The sequence below is a fragment of a genome, unplaced genomic scaffold (assembly GCF_019419815.1).
Source record: "Pyrus x bretschneideri cultivar Hongxiangsu unplaced genomic scaffold, Pyrus_bretschneideri_v1 Contig12, whole genome shotgun sequence".
Taxonomy (NCBI): domain Eukaryota; kingdom Viridiplantae; phylum Streptophyta; class Magnoliopsida; order Rosales; family Rosaceae; genus Pyrus; species Pyrus x bretschneideri.
Genome location: NW_025999413.1, coordinates 4,853,058 through 4,874,933, shown reverse-complemented (window position 1 = coordinate 4,874,933; position 21,876 = coordinate 4,853,058). Strand labels below are relative to the sequence as shown.

Sequence of the window (21,876 nt, the reverse complement as noted above, 5' to 3'; positions counted from 1 at the left end):
TTTTCACCTCTTGTATTCAATAAAATGTAAAATAAACGGGTGAGATTTAAAAGAACAAATTATTTACATCACATTCATTATTCATTTTAAACATTAATATTTTGATACACTCAATATTACGGAATATTGTAGTTGAACAAAAATTTTAAATTTACCATATAATAACTGAGCGGGGATATACTTTTTAGTGTGGTAGAAACACGTACGGTGCATTAACTATCATAATATAAATGGTTGAAAACTTGAGGAAAAAAAAAAAGTCTAACCACTTTTATTATGACTGCTATACTCCTTGCATTGAAAAATTTCTTGTGAGCGTGTTGGGTTACTTTTTAGTATGATTCTCTCCCTTCCTATTACCATCCCCTTTCATCCCCTTCTCTCACATTTTTCTTTTTGTCTTATTCTCTATATAAAAAATTCAAAACAAGACGTAAACGTAGCGTAATCACAACCGTTTAAATAGGAGAAGATGGAAGGGGAGAGAGATTAGGAGGAGAGTTAATCCTTCTGGTTACTTTTGTGTCCAGCATTTGATATTTACGAGTGTAGCCTAGTCTATCTGCAGCTCTCTGTCACTGTCACCCCCAATCCCTTTCAATTTCATTCAGATTTCAGACTCTCTCCAATTTAGGACCGTTAAATTTTCAAATCTTTATTTCCCACCTCCACTTCACTCACTACTAGCGAGTCACTAGTACAAAAGGACTCTCTGTAAGCTGAAAATTTCTGCTTTCAAAAAAATCATAAAATGGGTTGTTGTCTCGGCACCGCCAAGACCCAAAACCCACCGCCACCACACCACCACCCAAATGGCCCCAACAACAGCCACTTCCACGCCAGATCCTCCCTCGCGGAACCCCACCCGACCCGTATCCCAAAACCCCAACTCAGAGCCGCTGCACCGCCGAACTCACGGCCGCCGGTTGTTGAAATCGAAGAAGAGTCGGTGAAAGAGGTTCTCTCCGAAACCCCAATTTTCAAACCCCAAATCCCCAAAATAACCCCAGAGAAAGACACCCATTCGCCTCCGAAGCTCCAACCAGAGCAGCCGCCCAAAGAGCTTGCCGTCGACATCGCCGTCCCCGCCGAGCCTTCCCAGGCTTCGGAGCCTTGTGGGGTCACCCTCAGCGAGAGCTTCTCATATTCGACGGCAACCACCGCCACCACCATAACTGACGCCAGAGACGACGAGGTTACGAGTAAACAGAAGAGAGATGCGGGTCCCAGAGTGCATGGCGCTTCTTCAACGGCGGCGCGTAGTAAGCGTCCTTACTCCGGCGACCTCGCCACCCGGAGGGAAAGAGCAGCCAGACCTCTGGCGAGGGCATCGGAGCCTTCGATAGGGAAGAGGAATCGAACTGAAACGAGTTCGTTTCGCGGGAGGGAATCGGGTCAGCTGAGTACCTTGCAGCAGCGCAGTGGTGGCCCCACTGGAGTGAGGCGCGATACGGTGTCGTCCAGGTCGAGGTCACCGGCTACCCGGACGGCCGGTGGAGTGGGTCGAGGGGGCAGGGGAAGAAGCCCGTCGGCGTCTAAGGTGACTGGACCAGCTGGTGGCAGTTCCTCGCAGCTGGGAGTGGGAGGAGTTGAGAAACAAGGCAAAACTAAAAAGGAGGAGGAACCAAACGGCGCCGTCGTGCAGCAAGGGAATGAGGGTAAAACAAGAAAGGAGGAGGAACCAAACGGCGAGGTTTCGCAGCTGGGGAATGAAGGTAAAACTAGAAAGGAGGACGAATCACACGGTGGCGTTGCGCAGCAGGGGAATGAGTCCTCCATCGACAACCCTCTGGTTTCATTAGAGTGCTTCATCTTTGTCTAAAGTTGCTTCTTTACTGGTTGCATTTTGTCAAAACGAAAGTGCTTTTCTTCTTTCTGAAAGTACTGTGGAATTAAGCACTTTCCTAGCAAATGTTGGCAAAACATGTTTTGCTTTCTGAAACAATGTAAATTATCTGGAAAATGGTATAAAGATTGAGTCTTTTATCTAAAAGTTGTTCGAGTTGCTCTAGCATCGTACTTTTGTGTGAATTAGTTATGACAGCTGCCGCATTCGGCATCTCCCTCAATCGGATGAGACCATGCGCGTGCTCCGACGGACGGACCTTGGTAGCTCGATGCAGGATTAAAGCACGGTTTGTGTTGAGATTTGCAAAATTGTGGTTCGTGGTTGTTTTTTCTCTCTTTCAAATGTTGGAGATTTGCAAAGTTGTGTCGGGACATGTTTGTCCTGGAATCGGTATCTTCTCTTGGAATGGGATGGGATGGGAAAGACAAAGACATCTCAGTACTTTCCTTTTCAAAATTGGTTTTGGTGCAAGCCTTTGAGGGATACAAGCTTCCGGCATCCCACTGTTTCTAGGAAATTTCCTGTCGTCCCTCGGTTTTTCTTCGTTACGTGTCCATACTAAGTGAAACTTCACATCGTTAGAGTGGTACGTTGCTCCATCGCGGTGGAATGTTCTACTCCAAGCACAACACTACTATTTCAAGCACTACCACTGCAAGCATAAACGTTACCACTTTTCGCACCATGTACCGCACTTAGTGCATTCACACAATGAAGGAAATTCAGTCATCGTTTTCAGGACTAATGTATCACGAATCCTTGTTTCGGGTTTACTCAATAGAGGATTATTTTGATATTTAGAAACTAAACACCAAGAAAAGCAATTTGATATGACAGCCAAAGCTTTATACATAAAACGGAATGTGTACATATGATTGTTGTTCTGCTGATGAGTCTCGGTTCCTGGCTTCCTCCTTCGTTCAACAGACTGATGTGATCGTCAACTGACCCTAATTCGATCATGTCCGAAACTGAAAGGACTAACGAAAACTAGGTTTTTCTTGTCAGTGTCCATGTCTTGTGTCAGCTTGAAATTTAGATCGATGCAGGATTAAGGCACGGTTTGTGTTTGATGGAGAGGCCAAGCGATGTGCTCCGGTGGACACGGTGCAGGAGCAGGATGTGCAATGAAGGTAGGCATATCTTCCCCAGGCATCATCACAGATACTTCTCTGGCATAAATTCTCATCTGCACAAATTTGATACAAAACATATAAATTGGAGTATGTGTTGGTTTTGGTCCTTTTGGAAGCTACCATGGCAGCAACCCAAGTGAGCAAAATTAATTTTCTATATCACATTGTAGCAAGCAAAATGATAAGGCTAATATTTTCAAGTACCGGATATTCTAGTGGTACTTCACATATTATAATATAAGTTCGTGTCTCTTCATTTATTTTATGACACGTGGTATCGGAAACTTTGAATTAGAAGAAATGTCCAAATTAATCGCTAAAACCAAAAGAGGGTTCTGATGAGGAAGATGCTTTTCTGGCGTGGTTGGTGGCTATTAACTTTAAAGATTCAAATGCAGCATGCTGTTGATAATTTAATCAAAATTATTATAAAAACAAGCTTTTTAATCCAAGATTAGAACATAAATCCTGATATTATAATCATCCCTTCACGAGCAGGTTAATAAAAAGTAAATAAATAAAATATTCCTTCAATTATATATCTTCCAAAATACTAAGCTGTCAGCAGAATAGCGTAACCTTCTCCACAAATCAAGCCTTTCTCACACACCAAATTCAACTGTTATACATAAACAATATCCAATTTTTTTTTTTTTTTAAATTTCCAAATCGCTTAATGTCGTGTGGACACGTGGTCTACGAGAAGTGATTAAGATATAACTTACTCAAGATTATATATGTAAAATGTATAGATTAACAAAAAGATTAAGCATGCATGTTGTTTTCGAGATCATAGAAGGCATAAACATTATATTTGACATGGTAACTTGAAAGTGTGATAAATTAAAATATTTCCTAACATTGGTACTTGTAGCATGTGATTAAGTTTGCCATTCCAATGCTTAAATTTGGGGTAAATGGTAATAGTTTAAAAGGAAAAAAAAGTACTTGTTGCTAACTGATGAATTCTAGTAAATATCTTTTATTTACGTAATTAAGATCTTTCATAGTAATTTGAGTGAGTGCGACCTATATATAGAAATCAGGCAGTCTAAATTTGATTTCTATAATACTACTACTATAGTAATGAGTTCAACAAATTAGTTTCACATTCAAATTTTCCGACATATGTAAAAGTGTAATTCTTATACGAGTTCAATATATTAGTATCACACTACTTTTTTCCGGTCTACTGTGGAAGGCTTAAGTTAGTTAACACCCTCTTCTATTGCCTACAATTTTGAGCATTAAAATGCAAAGGATGTGAATCATGGCTAAAACTTAGGTGCAACTGGGTGCATATTGTGCCTATTTCTTTTCTTCTTGTCACGTAAACAGAGACATATAGGTGCAACAAGATGTATTATATCTCTCTTTTCATATGACGTGTCATGTCAAAAAGACAAAACCAAAGGAATAAGAAGAGTGGATAAAGCATTACAAACACTTGTAATGAAAAATGAAGTAAAATATGACCAATTTTTAGTGATTTAACAATTAATTCATAAGATTTTGGATATTAATCATTAATCAAGTAAAGCATAATTATGCAGATCCTATGAAATCTTACATATAATGCAGCCACTATAGAAACTGAAAACTCCAAATAACACTCTGTCATCTTTGATGTTTAGTTTCTTAAATCATTGTGACCTGTCCTTAAACTAAACCACCAACTCTTCAATTAGCTAAAGTGCCTAAATGTTAATAATGCACACAAAGAAACAAACGGAAATGCTAAATAGAAAACGAAAGTGATTTCCTCGCTCTCTTTTCTCTCATGCATTCTTTCATTTCGTTTCTAGCTCTTGAATTTAATTAATTAAAGAAGAATTTACCGGTAAACACAAGAGAATGATTGCAGAAGGAGAAAACGTAAATGTGAAAATCAGTATCCAAAGAAAAACATGAGTTTTCCAATTTTGACACAATCTCATCAAATTTCACACTCTTAGCTATACGTGTATGGTGCACCCCACAGGAAAGTAAACAAAGAGAAAGAAGAGAAAATATTATTTTAAATACTCTAGATATAGGAAAGAACCGGAAAAATAGCCCTATCCAACTGGTCTAACTCACATCTGTGCAGTAATAACAATTGAAGGGAAAGAAAAGCTTACTTTGTGAGAGTGGTGGTGATCAAGCTTGGAATCATTGTAGGTAATCTGTGGCTGAAGATCCAAATGAGTAGTAGTTGTAGTACTGCGAGCTGAAGTGGACAGCTGTGATGATCTGGGTTTGAAAAATCTCTCAAAAATAGCCATCACAAGAAACATTGAGATGAGAATAGCAGTTGCTACAAAACCTAAAGAAACTGCATTCACTGAGTTGTTGAAGCTCCTCCATTTCTCCTCTTCTCTGTCTGTATTTACTGGAGCTAGAGCAATGCCTTGCCACCTATCTTCACTGCCCATTAGATTCAGACCGAAGCCTCACAGAGAAACAGATGAAAAAAAGAGGGAAACTCGGTTGCGCGTTTCTTCATTTCATAGTGACATGTAAACAAGAAGAGCAGAGAGAAAAATACAGAGAAACAAAGAGATGGTTGGAGGATGAAATGCCTAAGGACTTGTTTATTGTATAGAATTATTATATATCGAACTTGTCTTGGGCCAAAAGTTTTTGATCTTGTATCTTTGTGTATTTTATTAGTTATTCAAACCCAGCAATTCCTTTCGAGTCACGTGATAAACGAAACTTTTTAAACGAGCGTTATTCTATTCTAAATTATGAGGAGGGGAATTCAAACTCGAGTGCGAATACATTTCATAGATACTTAACACATACTGGTACATAATCTGCAACGCCAATTGAAATTTATACCAAGATTAACAACTGATATTAAGTTGATGTAAATACATTGATAATAAAAAATAAAATTATAAAGCTTTTGATAGATAGTTCAACAACATGTACATAGTTTGAAGCTGCAGCATCAGCACATTAGGCGCCTCAGACATCTCACGAAAACTTGTTACAAAATCTGTTTCTTTTCTTAAAGAGAAACTGCATCGGTCTTGTCCAGTAAGAGAAGGCTCTCTTCATAAGAATCAACAGAGCAATATGGTCCACAAATCTCAAGACTTTCCATTTGTTTGCTGACAAGGTCCAGGGAAACAAGTTCATGCTTTGATATATTGGTCTCGAACCCAAGTTGCCTGCCTCCTTTAAGAAGCATTACTAATACTTCACCGTTCCTTCTAAAACATAATGCCCGAGGAAAAAGTCTTTCGGGACCCTGTGGACCGAGATTAATCAATTTGGTCCATGACTCCTTCACGCCATACTCCTTCATCACCCATATTTCAAGATAAGAATCTTTAGAATCGGCGTTCATCACAAATAGAGTTACAAATTTTTTGTCACCCGAAACAGACAACAACAATCCCAATATGTAACTCCATATGACACTCGATGGCATCGACATCTTGTAAAATAACTCATTGCCTAGGTCAAAAGTCAATATGAAATGATCATCCCTTTCCCTACTTACTGCAGGCCAATGAAGAGCCCCATTGAAAAAAAGTTGTTTTTCTCTTCCATATATTGCACATTGAGGAGCAACCGAACCAAGACTCCGCCACGAGCCAGTGGCTAGTGAATAAACTTCAGCCATGGTTGGACCTTGAAGTTTATTTTTAGGGGTGGCAACTCTAACAACCTTATAGTCAGATGTCATCGCATCATAACCGAATCCAATAGCAGCATCAAACCCGCCATAATTGGGAATGCTGTTATACATGGGAAAAGTAATACCAGGGTTGGGAAGGGTTACTGACTTCCTAATAAATGGGTTCCATATTATGAAGCTGTTACCATAACATGCCATATCATCTGCAAAGCAAACCAGGCCGTTACAAATACCAATAACGCGAAGAATTTCATTCTTCAGTTTTTTCTTGAGAGCACTTGGAAATTCTATCTCGAAGTTCTTGTCAAAATCCTGGTTATCATAATGCACAGAAAAGACCTCTTGTCTTATTTTGGACACAACCGTTCTGTGGCGGTGGGTTCTAACAGAAGTTATAAGATGACCAGAAACACTGTGGACTAGGAAGAGGTGAATGTCATTCCGTTTATGGAAACTGATTTTTCGCCTAAGGTGGGACTGAATGAAGCTTTGGTTTATGATCATGGATCTCCATGGCTTGCACACCGAGGTGCATTGGATCAAAGATTTAATGGGTAGTCTAAATAGGATATCATGAGTGATTTCCTGAGGAAGGGAGTCGAACATTGCTTCAAATTTCAGTTTCCTTGCTTGACAAGAATCGGCAGTGAGAGATAGACTTCAGTTCTATGGATCAGTAAATGGTGGTGAAGTAAGACAAAGGCGTGAGTAGAAATACAAAGCTATTACTAAATTACTATAAGAACACTACCAATTAATTACTCATGCACTACAAAGCTAACTAAACACTACAAATGCAATACAAATTTACTAATCATAACGCCATGGAACTCGAAAGTTCTTTCAAAATGACTAGATGTAATGCAACCATGCTGCTAATTACTAGAATAAAGAACGGTGTAATTTGAAAGTTCTTTTAAATTTAGAGCATCGAGTCGTATTCAAGTCCCTGCATTCCTAATTAATTTAGCCAAAGTCCCATGAAACTTTAAAGTCCTTCATCCAAATGTACCATATTTGTGTGTTTGGAGTCATTGGATGAAGTACTTTAAAGTTCAATGGAACTTTACCCCACAATGACAGGATTTTAGTGAGGGGGTAAAGTGTATTGTTTAGATTCAAATGAATGGATTGAACTATGGAAATTGGAATCTATATGTGGTCTGTATTAGTCAAATTTCACAGCAAATATATACAAAAAACTGTTTCAAAGATCGAAATGATGACATGATCTCATGCTATATTTACCTTCAGTGAGACATACTTTGGAAACTTCTTTCCAACTTTGATCTTCTTCTTCCGCGGTGCCTTCTCTGTGATTCTTTGAGGTGCATTAGCTAGCACAAAGCATATTTTGTCAACGCAAGAGATGAGCAACATAAGAACATCCGTCTTTGTATTTTTGTCCTTTTTCTAACCCATCAATTTCTTCCGAATCACCTTCATAAAATACAAAAGAGGATACAATTTCTTTATTTCTTTTCAAAAGTGTCTGACCGGCCGTAAATGGCCATATGGAGCCTTAGTTTTGTGTGGACTTTCAAGCCAAAATAATTATTGAGATTTGCATAACTCTTCACTTTCGTGATATTTAAAATAGATAGAAGTGGTCCCTAAGTTTATCTATTATCAATCACTTTGGTCACTCTGTGAAAAATTCTATTTAATAAGGACCAAAATAACAAAAAAAAAAAAAACTCAATTTAATAAACAATAGGCCAAACTAATTTGACATAAAAAAAAAAAAAGTATTTTTGTAGACAAACTCACGGACCAATTCTATCAATTTTAAATTTCATGGATCAAAGTGAGGAGTTATTCCAATTTGAAGGATGACGTAGTCCGATGAACTAACTCTATAATTTGTAATTTTTTTCTTAGCCAAAACACGTTTTTTAGTCCCAAAAAAGTTTTTATAAAGTTTGCCCTAATTCTTAGCTGAGACAAGTTTTAAATTGTACTGTATTTGGTTCTTGTAGTTTGCAAAAGCATTTCATAGATACTACCACAGATAACGGGTACATAGTTTGAAGCTGCAACACGAATTGAAATTGTAACGAGATTCTTCCAAAGTTTCAGTTTTTATTAGTTTTCAAAAAGCTCAAGCTTACAACAATAATAGAAGTACTCAAGAAAAACTACCCGAGCTTCAGATAAAATGTTCCATGCCAAAATTAAAAATACACCAGCACACTTCAGGCAGCTCAAACATCTCACAAAAAGTCCTTACAAATTTATTTTTTTAGTGAGAAACCGCATCGGTCTTGTCCAGCAAGAGGTGGCTCTCTTCGAAGGAATCAACAGAGCAATATGGTCCACAAACCTCAAGGTTTTTCAACTGTTTGCTCACAAGGTCTAGGGAAACAAATACACCCTTTGTTATTGCGGTTCCGAAGTTAAGGTACATGCCTCCATCAAGAAGCATTACTAATACTTCACCATTCTTTCTAAAACATAACGCTCGAGGTAAAAGTTTTTCCGGATCTTGTGGACCGAGACTAATCAATTTAGTCCAGGACTCCCTCACGCCATACTCTTTCATCACCCATATATCAAGATATTCTTTAGAAGTGTCATCCATCACGAATAGAGCTATAGATTTTCTGTCTCCTGAAACAGACAACAACAATCCCAATGGGGACCTCCAGATGACACTCTTTGGCATCGATATCTTGCGAAATAACTCACTGCACACATCAAATGTCAATATAAAATGATCATCCCTTGTCCTACGTACAGCAGGCCAATGAAGAGCTCCATTAAAGAAAAGGTGTTTTTTTCTTCCATATATTGCACATTGAGGAGCAACGGAACCAAGACTCCTCCACGAGCCAGTGGCTAGTGAATAAACTTCAGCCATGGTTGGACCTCTAAGTTCATTGCTAGGGGTGGCAACTCTAACAACCTTATAGTCAGCTGTCATATCATCAAAACCGAAATCAATAGCCGCAGCAAATCCGCCATAATTGGGAATGCTGTTATACATGGGAAAAGTAATACCAGGGTTGGGAAGGGTTACTGACTTCCTAATAAATGGGTTCCATATTATGAAGCTGTTACCATAACAATGCATATCCTCTGCAAAGCATACCAGACCGTTACAAATACCGACAACGTGAAGAATATCATTCCGCAGTTCTTCCTTGAGAGCACTTGGAAATTCTATCTCGGAGTTCTTGTCAAAATCCTGGTTATCATAATGCACAGAAAAGACCTCTTGACTTATATCAGACATGACCGTTGTGTGGCGGTGGGTTCTAACAGAAGTTGTACGATTACCAGAAACACTGTGGACTAGGAGGAGGTGAATGTCATTCCGTTTATTGAAACTGATGGTTCGCCTAAGGTGGTACTGAATGAAACTTTGGTTTATGATCATGGATCTCCATGGCTTGCACACCGAGGTGCATTGGATCAAAGATTTAGTGGGTAGTCTAAATAGGATATCATGAGTGATTTCCTGAGGAAGGGAGTCCAACATTGCTTGAAATTTCAGTTTCTTGCTTGACAAGAATTGGCTATGCGAGATATAGACTTCAGTTCTGTAGATCAGTAAAATGGTGGCGAGGTAAGAGAAACGTGACACGCCCCGATCCCGATATCCTTAAATATCAGGAGAGACACGTGCTGCTTGAGGGTGACAAAGCCATTTTAACATGCAAGCAAATAAAAACATGTGCTCAAACATAAATATACTAATGCAGAATCGTGTTCAGAGTATACAACTAATCAAGAGTAATGTGAAAGATTTATTATGAAAAGGTACGAACTGAGTAATGGGTCCTACACAGAGAAGACTCAAAGATACCTAATCGGAAGTGTCCTGACGCCCGGATCATGTGTCCCGATTTTAACTCCTGAAGGGGGCGCAAAACCAAAAGAGTGAGTGGATCAAAGTTTATAATAATAGTACTAATAATAAGAAAACCATTTTCTTTCTGAACATACTAACCCCTGTTTTGAAAACACATATTGACACGCCCCGATCCTAATGTTCGAGGGACATCGGGATGGCCATGTGTTGGCCGATACCCGAGGGTGACACAAGCCATTTAATGAATGCATATGCTAAGAACATGTAAAACATGCATATAAAATTTCGCACATAAATACGCAATGTAAAAATTAAATACATACTACTAAGATAATAAAATAATATTCAACTGCCAACAATGAAATCATAGTGATGATGCATGACATGTTTAGAGCATACATCTAATTCAGAATACAAGCGGAATGTGCTATTACAATGATGTCAAAGTAGAAAGAATGGCACGATGTCACTGGTAGGGGAATGCCTCGTAAGTCGGATCGTATGCCTCGTTCCTATGTCCTAAGGGGGCACAAAACAAACATGAGTGGTCCAAGTTGATATATATATATATATATATATATAATACTAAAACAGTTATCAACATACTAACCCCCAAAGTTTTATGAAAACTCAATAACATAATATGTAATAAGTTTCTGAAACCCTAGCATGCCATAAAACCTTCATAAAACATATCTCATATATAGTGTGCTAACTAGTGGTATCCTAGTCACCCGTGGTGTTCAATAATTATATCTTTCGGCCTGCAACCAACAACTATGTCTTTCGGCCCGAAGCCAGAGATTATTTCTCCCGGCTTGAAGCCAACAACTATATCTCTCGCTCGTAGGCAGAACAATTACCACTAATTATGCACCATATCATTGAACATAGTCTTTCCAAACATAGATGCATATATCTCAAAACATCTTCATAGCATATAGTCATCCATCATATTTACTACAAAGAAGTGTGTAAAAGCATGTTCATAAATAGTAGGGTAAATATCAGTTTACTACCCTCAAGTTTCGTGGTTTTCAACATTTAGTACATAAAGTTTTTTTCGTCTCAGAGTCATACCTAAAGTGTTAATTTTGGGACAGTCTCATACATCTGTTAGTCTAGCTGTTGAGTCTCTCATTAATTGATGACGTGGTGCCCATGTGAACAATGACTAGGCGCCATGTGTCATTAAAAAAAATTTAAAAATTTAAAAAACTTAATTAAATAAAAGTATTAAAATAAAAAAAACCCAGAACCCTTTGTCTTCCCCACCCAACACCCCTCCACCACAGCTCCTAGGGAAAACCCTAATCTACATGCAAAGATGGTCAATGTGAACAAGTTAGTGTATTTCCAAGCGATCACAGACCTCGAAGACTCCGATTTGTGCGTGGAGATCCTCAACGCCCATGGCTGGGACCTTGAGCTTGCGATCTCCTCCTTCACTCTAAAAAGCAGTTCAAAACTCAAAAAAATTTCCCTCCTTTTTTCTCTGCCAAAAATGGAGCCTTCATGTCACGCCCTGATTCCGACATACGTCCAGGATCGACATGTGACGTCACCAAATACCCGTCTCTAACATACCCCGCCTCCGGAAAAAGGCAAAACATAACTTAAGATCCAACTGCGCAATAATTCTTTGTAGACTTTATGGCTGCATCTAACATCCTCGTTAGACTGCCTACGTACCCTAAATAAGGATCAAACCATTCGTAGCTCATTACTTCACTACACTTGAACATTCATCACATAAGTCGTTATCTCCCAATAAAATACCACAATGCATATCATGCAATATTTCAAAGAACAAACGACGAAGCACAATCATATTCTCTCGCCATATTTATCAACAAGTCTAATCATAACAATAACAATGATATCCAACATAAGAATCCTGCATGACGAATAACATTTCCACTTCATCCATCACATAAATCATCACGTCTCCCACATAAAATCATAATTCATAGCTTGTAACATATTAAAGAATTAACAATGCACAATATTATTCTCTAGAAACATTAATCAACTAAAATAATCATAATAACAACACTCATATCCAACGTCATTCCACAATCCCGTCAATTAATCAATTTGTGAATCAAAGATGCACAATCTTAGCATTTGATTACGTTAATCAAACAATGCGATAACAAAACATTTCACGAATTTAACCAAGGAACTCTATATAATTCCCCACTTGGATTATGAGTAATAAACATGGTAATTCTAATTTATATTCACAATATCTATTGTGGGTAATTCCCATTCACTCGAATTTAGGATTCTAAGATAACCTTACGGAAATGAACAAAAGCAAGGATTCCGAACCACTCAACGAAATCCAACAACATCGGGTTCCAGACCACTCAACGAACTAAAATATCAAGTAGTTTCTCATAATCTACCTAGACCTGTCACATGTAAAATAAATGCCTACATTATAAGAATGGTACACTGGCAAATCAGGCACTCACATAAGCTCCGAGGCTTAGGTGAGTGACAATAATACAAGTACGTGATATTCAATAAAAACAAACCAACAATCACAATCTATAAATATTAAGTATAAAATTATACTTTATGGAATCATAATCAAGTCGCTGAAAACTCTGTAGAAGTCACTCAGACATCCAACGGTTTTTCCAATTCAAACCACAAGATTCCCAAAAAAACCATCGTTCATATATACATTAAAAACTAGGGTTAGAGGAACGTAATTCGACCGAAAACTACATCTCTGGAAAAAGGGGATTTCGAACCACCCAACAAAACCAAGACACCAAAGGGGATTCCGGACCATCACTCAACGAAATCTAAACCAGGATACAATTTCGGACCATCACTCAACGGAATTGCGGAGTAGAAGGGATTCCAGACCATCACTCAATGGAATCCAAACCAGGATATGATTCCAGACCATCACTCAACGAAATCGCGGAGTGGAGTAGGAAGGATTTCGGACCATCACTCAATGGAATCACGGAGTGGAATAGGAAGGATTCCGGACCATCACTCAACGGAATCGTGGAGCACAATGCATAACAACCAATCAATGAAACAACACATGAATCAAGTTACTCAAGTTATAAAGGCTCAACGAAACAAGAAATGAAATAATGAAACGAGGGGTGAAACATGTTTCGAAGCAACCCATGACAATGGGTTAACGGTCCACCACTGCCCTTACCTTTCATCAAATCAAGCCAATCATACAAATCCAATATGCGCGTCAAATCACATATCACGATCATCATCAGTACACAAGCCAAATCATGTTTAATAAACATAGGTCTATGGCTATATGTATCTATATATATATAACCAAGTCATATTCATAGATGATACCAATATAAGAATTCAAGGTAATAACCATATCACATATGTTAAAGTCACTCACCGAGATAAGCAGTAAAGCATCACAGGGCTTCCATTAATACTAATCTTAACTAAATATAATGTTCTATAATGCAAACGGTCGGATTATCGTCAATCACCCAAACAAGTGGCGGTCCAATTTGATCACCACACCAAACAATGGAATTTTGGGAAACCGAGCTAGACATAGGTTCACAGGGTCACTAGAAGGTATTTGGTACCTAGACAACACTCGTGGACGGTCCCACGCACCGCCACACGCGGTAGTAGTCAAGGTGGAGGGTTTAGAAACCCTGAATTTTCAACATTAACTAAATGAGCTCAAATTTACGTGGTAGCTAGAGCTCAACAAAGGAAACACTTTTCACAACTAGGCCGACGATAAATTATAACCGGAAACCGTCCAAATTCACCAAAGAAAGCCGGATTTCTAGGGTTCTAAACACCTCACTCTAAAATGAATACGAAAGCACAAAATAAGCATACCAACTTGAAGATTATGAAGAGTAGATGAAGTTTCATACCTCACTCGGAGGAAATGGTTGCCGGAATCACCCGAAAAATGATAAAACCGTTGAAAAAGTCGTGGGCTTTGTGGCTTCGAACTGAAAATATGGAAAAGAAAATGGGAAATATAACACTACAAAGATGTAGGGCTTATCAAGAGCTTTCCATGGACACCAAGATCACCCAAAACGGAGCTCGGATGAAGGAGATACAAGCGGTTCAAGTTTGTGGGTTAACGGGTCCATTTCACCCCTAAAACGGATTAGCAGCAGCCCCTTTTTCTTCCTTTCTCTTTTTCAGAAACCTTCCCCCCTCCCCTTATTTGATTGGTCCTCTTATTTTTGCTTAAATCTGATAAGGCTTCTTCCTTGTGGAAGTTTAATCGATTTAAAATCTATAGTTTAGTAAGACAACTTCAAATGTCCGTAACTATACCGTTATAACTCAGACTTGTAAACTGCTTTCGCCTATACGCTCGTGGTTTCAAGATCTATTCAAAAATATAAATGGTGACCTCCAAAGGTCTACGGATTTTAAACAATTAATTTTCAAACTTCAAACTTTGTAACTAGTTTAGTTAAAGTCTAAATTCAAACAATTTAAAATAAATTCTCGAGAAATAATATAAAATCTCAATAATACAAATACGTAGATTATAACAAAGAAATCCAGGAACGGGATTTCAGACTTCAACTCTCAAACTAGTTATGGTTCAAGGTTTGCGGAAGGGCAAAACCCTAGAATTTGTACCCAAATCCAAGGTCCGAATTGGCCGCATTGTTAGGCAGATCTATACCTTTGCTTTCGGATCTGCAAGCTCATGCTGTAGTTTGAGTCATTTTGTTAGGATTTTTCACGGATCTAGTGTTACCTTCACAAGATGGAACAGAGGTATCACTGCATTTAGTTTTCTTAGACTTTTTGGCATGTAAACAGCAAAAATTGAAGGAGGATGGGTAATACCGAATCTGTGTTCGTAGGTCTGTGCGTTTCAAGTTTATGGATACGTGATGTTTGAATGATCTTCCCACTTCTCTTCATTTTCCTTACGGATCGAGGGTGCCTCGCACACATAACAAATAATGTCACCATGGTCATCTGAATCGGCACATACAAATATTAGAGAGGAAATGAATGCACTTAATCAAGTTAAAGGTGCCTTCTTCGGTCCAGGGTTTTCAACTTTGTCACATCATTCACCGGATTTGGGGTCCTCAAAGTTTTGATTCATTATTTTTCTCATCTCATGGTCTTATAATAAACATAACTAGATCACAGTTCAATCAGTTAACAAAGTTACGGTTTATACCCTTTAATTTGCAGATCTATGAGTTTGGGGACTATCCGCGTATATATCGTTAGTCTCTTTGCGGATCTCAAGTACGTAACATATCCCAGGTATCGTCGGAACCTCCACAGTCTCCGATGCCGGCGGTGGGCACTGCTTTCGCTCCATTCCTCAATCGTCGTACCAATCTGGACAGTCGTCAAACCCCATCACGGCACCCGGGTTTTTGGGGGAAAGGAATGGGCTGGGTTTTTGGGAAGGAGAAAAGGCTTGGTGGTAAGGGTGGGTATAAGGGAAGAGGAATGGTGTCGGTGGGTGAGGGTGAAGGGGATGAAGGGGTGGAGTCATGGAAGGGGTAGAGGGGATGTAGGGGTGTCTGGGGAAGACGACGGCGTTCTGGGCCTTTAAAAAAAAAAATTATATTAATTTTTTAATTTTTTTAATGACATGTGGCGCCTAGTCATTGTCTACATGGGCACCACGTCATCAGTTAACAGAGACTTAACAGCCAAACTAACGGATATATGAGACTGTCCCAAAATTAACACTTTAGGTATGACTCTGGGATGAAAAAAACTTCATGTGCTAAATGTTGAAAACCACGAAACTTGAGGGTAGTAAACTGATATTTACCCTAAATAGTATATAGTCATCGATCATATATACTACAAAGAACATCATTTCGATAAAATATGGTATTCCAAAATATTCTCAGTAAGCATAATATCTCATAAAACGTAATCATTAAAATCATGTTTTTCATGTATGCATTTCTACTATTAAAACATGTATTTTAGAAGGGTCCGCTCACAGATACTACGTCGTCGAAGAGCCGTACGAAATAGTAAAGACTGGAATCGCCGCTAACATTCACACCTAGGCACATAAAGGGTACAATAACAAACCTATACTCATAAACGGATTCGAGACGTCAAAAAACATAAAGGAGGACCTCGAGTACCCCCACAGGCCGCCACGCGCCACCGTGGGTGACCGAAAAAGTAGTCGAAAAATTCGCTGCTGTCGGCGCAGCGCGTGTACTCTACGTGCTAGCACCGGCAGGCACCCATGTGGCTAAGCTAAGGTTTTGACTAGGCTTGGTTCCTTGGGCCAAAGGCCCAAGCTACGCACTGCCCAAAGACCTTAGTTTGAGAGGTTCTAGGTTTAGGTTCTATTGGGCCTTGGGCTTGAAGGCCTGGCCCAAAATAAAAGGGTTTTCAGTTTTTATAAAACTATAAATAAAAATAAATAAACTAAAAGGATTTGGGTTGGGTTGGGTTTAAACGGATCGAGAGTTTAGCGGGCCAAGGCCTAAGCTGGCAAGGCTTGAAGGGCTTGGTCTTCTTGGGTTTAGGCTAAAAGGCTCGTTTCTCGTTGGGGAAGAAGGCCGGAGCCTCTTGAGCTTCGGTCGCTGTCGAAACTCAACCCTAGGCTACAATCTAGGTACGAAAATGAAGTGCAACGTGAGAGGAAGTGTTTTCTTACCTTCGATTTACTGTGGGATGGGCGGAGGTGGCCGGGTTTAGCTCGAGAATTGCGGAGGTTCACCGGACCTGGTTTTGGGTGCTGTCTGGGTATCTCGGGGCTTTGCAGAGACAAGAGAGAGGGATATGAGGTCCACGAGGGTGGTGGTGTTGTTGCGTCGTCGTTGGGGTGCCTTTAAGGGCATGCGTGGGTGGGTGGATTCGATCGAGGAGAGAAATGAAAATGATAGAGTGAGAGCTGAAAGAGAAAGGGAAAGAGAGATATGGTGAGTTAGTGGGATGCCACATGGCAGGCAGGGAGTTGAGAGAATCTGGAAAGTGGATCCGGATTGGGTAGAATAGCGGGGGGTGAAAATGTAAAATTCAAAATACCTTTAAGTGAATTGTGAAATTATAATAGAATTTAAGGGTGGGGTTTCACACATATAATACTACATAATAGGTTTTTTGAAAACTCTAGCATGCCTTAAAAATCATTCGTAAAACATATATGTATAAACCAATGCTTAGTAATGGAAATATAGCCGCCCGAAGGTAAATTCATAAAACCTCTGTAATCTCATCAATGATGTACTCAACTAGGGGTATCATAGTGGCTCGAAGGCATAACCATCACAAAGGTGAAGTTGTACGACACTGGGTTACGTCAGTGAAGAAATCATGGTCCATCACCTGAAGGTGAAGCTGTATGACTCTAAGTTATGCCAGAGAAGAGATATATGTATATGCAAGTGGGTCCATCACCCGAAGGTGAAGTTGTGCGACTTTAGATTACATCAGAGAAGAAACATAGGGTTCATCACCCAAAGGTGAAGCTGTCAGACTCTGGGTTACGCTAGAGAAGAAACATATACATATAACATATCACACCGACACTAGTCCCGGGCTAGTAAAGCTGGGGGTATGTCATAAATATCATCAACTGTGTCTTATGGCCATAAACTGTCTACATACCTAGTTGTGTGAATGTGCTGTATGATAACCCACTAGATAAGCACCAAGAACATACCTCAAAAGTCTCATATCAAAATCCAAAGCTCCGACATGCATAGATTTAGGATGAGAAAGAAATAGGGATTAAACCTAGAAGGTGGGATTTTCTGAAGAGCAAGGAAGAAGAAGAAGAGAAGAAAAAGGGATGGGGTTTTAAATGGGGAGAAGAAGAGAAATAAGCACCTCAATCTACACCTCTCTCCATAGCCCGTTGTCCCATCTCTCTCTCTCTCTCTTTGCAAATCCCTAAAATCACTCGTAGAAATCCTCCCAAATCTTCTCTCTGCAATAGACCCCTCATCTTTCTCTTTGCAAATCGCACAAATCCCTCCCTCCATCGCTATCTGTCTGTCTTCTTTTTCTGTCTCCCATCTATCTTTATCTCAGATGCAGCATAGCCTCCATCCCTGAAACCCTCATAGAATGACAACGAAGCCAAACTTGCCCCCAATTTGCTCAAAACATTAAAGGACAAAATTGCCCTTCCAAACACATCATCCCCACCGTCGAATTTTAACCTTTGATGGGAAGAACTGTCATTTATCGACTGAGGGTTAGATTTAGGGCTGGGCTTTTACAAAAAACCAGTGAAGCCCATGAAAAAAGGGGAGCAACCTAAACCCAACCCAGCCACAAATTTGGTCGTAGTAGTGTAAATAAGGCAAAATCAAGGGACAATAATTTGACTGTAGCTAAGCTACAATCAAATTCCTTCTCAATTTTAGAATACATAATTATGTGGGACCATAGGTTGGGAAGAGAAGAGAGGCCATACGCGGGAGAAAAACTATTTTTTTTTTAGAAAACCTCGACGGTATGAGAGAAATTTTATTGATAACAAAAAAGAAGTTACATCTAGTCAGGGGGAACATAAAACTTACCCTTCATAATACAAGAAAAAGAAGAAAAAGAACATGAAAAAGAAGGAGGAACATAAACCTTACTCCTCTATAAACAAAATGAAAAAAGGTACAAGGAAAAGAGGGGGTACATAAAATCTAACCCTCTAAAGCCAAACCTAAAAGGTCTAAGCCTACAAAACCAGTTGAGGAACACCACAAGGGTAGGAAAAAAAAAAGTGAGACAAATTTGTACGCCGAGATGCACATTAATTTGAGAGGAGGAAGCCAGGCAAACCAGCATAATCCAAAAACAAAACAGCACTAACTATTGGTCGAGGAGAATCATGCCATACCACAGTTGGAGAAAATAAACCCATATTTGCAAATTTTTCTGCGACAACATTTCCTTCCGATATATGTGAGAAGGGTAGAAAGTCATCTTTTTGAATGTGGTCCAAACAAATAGACCATTGTGTAGGAAGAGGCCGAGGATGATCAAAATCAATCGAATGGACAGTTACGCGAGAGAAAACCTTATTTTCATGAGTGGATGCACAGTTACATGATCTGATAAACGAATCCTAGAATTTGCATTTTTTGTTCTTTAAAATTGGTTTAACATTTTTCTATAGTGAGATTTTTATTTTTCAAAAATCACTTACAATTGACTAAATTTGGGAAAGAAAATTCAAACTCAAGTGGAAAAGCATTATATAATTACTTTCAACAATAATTTCAAGCTGCAGAATCAATTGAATGCAGTACCAAGATTAGCAACCAATACTCATTGGCATCGATATCTCACTAAATAACTCACTACCCACGCCAAATGTCAAAATAAATGATCATACGTTTGGAGATGGGACTAGCATTATAAATGATCATAGTACTGCAGGCCAATGCGAGCCCCATAAAAAAAAAACGTGAGCTGAAATCCCTATGTTTGGAGATGGGACTAGCATTATATTTAATTGTCACTAATGCACCACACGAACTCTACAAATGAATTACTCAATCATTACAAATCTATTTTCCTAAAACACTACAAAAATGCAATACAAAACGCTAATCGTACAGCCATAGAACTTGAATGTTCTTTTAAGTGTGTGTTTGGACGAAGTACTTTGAAGTTCGAAGGAACTTTACTTCTCAGTGGTGGTATTAAGTGAGGGGAGTGGCAAAGTGATTTGTTTGGCTAAAATATGGGGGTTGAGCTATGGAACTTGTAACCTACATGTAGGTTTTATTAATCACATTCAATAGCATATATGAAAACAACTGTTCAAAAATAGAAATGATCACATGATCGTGTGCTATTTTTACATCAAACACCATGTATCTAGCTAGGCATACTTTGGAAGCTTCTTTCCTGCGCCCGTCTCTGTGATTCTTGGAGGAGCATTGTAGTGTAGTGTGTATTTTTTCAACGTAAGAGATGAGGAACATAAGGAGTCAAGGACAAACAATTGAGGTCTTTGTATCTTTTATGTTTTTTTTTTTATTGTTTTTTTTTATTTTTTAATTCGATTTTCAAACCCATCAACTTCTTCCGAATCACAAGGGACATTTAGATCTAGGTACAAAAACATTCTACTTTTGAATTGAGTCCAATTCCATGTTCTTATCAATTTAGGTTTAGTTGATCTTTTCTTATTCCAGTTTTGCTCTTTATAATAAAAATGAAAATATATTTACATTTTATCCATCATTTACTCAAATTTAAACTTTAAAATCTTTAAATGTCTTGAATTTACCCAGTGCCTAAGAATTACATTGCAAAGAGATTGTTCTACTACTAGAACCCTTGGCATTTTGGTTCAGTGACCTTTCGGTCATAACATATGCATGAGTGCAAAATCACAACTTAAGTGAACTAAAAAACATTTAAAAATCACAAACAAAAATAATAAAACTTTTTGATGTAGGTCGGTAATTCAATTCATCTGTGATATAAGTAGATTGGATAGTGAAGGTACAACTAACTAAAATTTTGAATAATCAAAGAGAGATTATATTTACACACCCTAAATTACTTCTCTCACAACTTTTTAATTTTTTGAATATTTTCTACACACCACTAGTACACTTGATAGAAAAATATTAAAAAATTAAAAGGGTGTGAAAGAAGTAATTTGAGGTGTGTGAATATAATCTCCAAAATCAAATTGTCGCATTTGTTTCAATAAACAGAGAATAGATATGGGCTCAGAACATTGAAAATGCCTCAATTTCCAAAATCTAGGTCACTTTAATTTCCCACGCGTCGTAGTGCACGTATTGGTTTTCAACGAATAGAAACCTAGTTTTCCAACTAATTCCAAATCCTACCAAGTTTTACAGCCTTTTATACTACTACTAGGTTTAAAAGTGGACGGACGACGACCAATTTTGTCAGTAAAGAGTGCTCACTTTCAAGGCTTGTAACTTCTTCGTTTAATTTCAATTTGCGAACGAATTTTTGTTTAAACACTCATGAATCAAGTTTTATCCATCTATTCTATACCCATCTCCAAACACCAAAGTAATTTTTAAAATGACCAAAATGCCCTTGAAAACATTTTTCCAAAACTGTAAAATAAATAAATAATAATTTTGAGACGGGATATCACACTCATCTTGTTTCTCCTTCACTTTTATGCTTCTTTATGTCCCTTGAACTTTCACCTTAATTTTCAATTTGTCCTTATACTATTTATTATTATTATTATTATTATTATTGTTAATCGATAGATTTGTTAGATTGAATGTTAGATTAAAGAGTCGACGGGATTCGAACCCAAATCGAGGTGCAAGGGCAACATTCCTTTCCTTCACTATGGTAGAGGGCTAGTTGCTCTAAACATTTGTTAATTGAGGTCCATGAGTTTAACAAAATGTGCACTATTGATATTCTCCACCGTCAACTTATGTAAAACAAATATATGTATGTATGTATACGTACTATTAATCTA

General features: G+C 38.4%; 4 protein-coding genes across 4 annotated transcripts; 1 reads left to right on the top strand and 3 right to left on the bottom strand.

Annotated features, from left to right (window-relative positions):
- The first annotated feature begins 548 nt into the window (after nt 1-548).
- Nucleotides 549-1,993, top strand: LOC103947886 (translation initiation factor IF-2). Its single transcript, XM_048577566.1, has one exon. The coding sequence runs from the start codon at nt 752-754 to the stop codon at nt 1,820-1,822; it is 1,071 nt and encodes a 356-aa protein (XP_048433523.1). The 5' UTR covers nt 549-751; the 3' UTR covers nt 1,823-1,993.
- Nucleotides 1,994-5,060: 3,067 nt separating this feature from the next.
- On the bottom strand, nt 5,061-5,399 carry LOC125474231. Its single transcript, XM_048577667.1, has one exon. It carries the CDS (start codon nt 5,397-5,399, stop codon nt 5,061-5,063), a length of 339 nt encoding a protein of 112 aa, XP_048433624.1.
- A 581-nt stretch (nt 5,400-5,980) lies between these two features.
- On the bottom strand, nt 5,981-7,252 carry LOC125474158 (F-box/kelch-repeat protein At3g23880-like). The gene has a single exon (XM_048577600.1). It carries the CDS (start codon nt 7,220-7,222, stop codon nt 5,981-5,983), a length of 1,242 nt encoding a protein of 413 aa, XP_048433557.1. The 5' UTR covers nt 7,223-7,252.
- A 1,606-nt stretch (nt 7,253-8,858) lies between these two features.
- On the bottom strand, nt 8,859-10,097 carry LOC125474230 (F-box/kelch-repeat protein At3g23880-like). The gene has a single exon (XM_048577666.1). The coding sequence runs from the start codon at nt 10,095-10,097 to the stop codon at nt 8,859-8,861; it is 1,239 nt and encodes a 412-aa protein (XP_048433623.1).
- Nucleotides 10,098-21,876: the final 11,779 nt, after the last annotated feature.

Excerpts from the sequence above, each read along its gene's own strand:
- LOC125474230 (XM_048577666.1), bottom strand. The coding sequence starts at position 10,097 with ATGTTGGACTCCCTTCCTCAGGAAATCACTCATGATATCCTATTTAGA.
- LOC125474158 (XM_048577600.1), bottom strand. The coding sequence starts at position 7,222 with ATGTTCGACTCCCTTCCTCAGGAAATCACTCATGATATCCTATTTAGA.
- LOC103947886 (XM_048577566.1), top strand. The coding sequence starts at position 752 with ATGGGTTGTTGTCTCGGCACCGCCAAGACCCAAAACCCACCGCCACCA.
- LOC125474231 (XM_048577667.1), bottom strand. The coding sequence starts at position 5,399 with ATGGGCAGTGAAGATAGGTGGCAAGGCATTGCTCTAGCTCCAGTAAAT.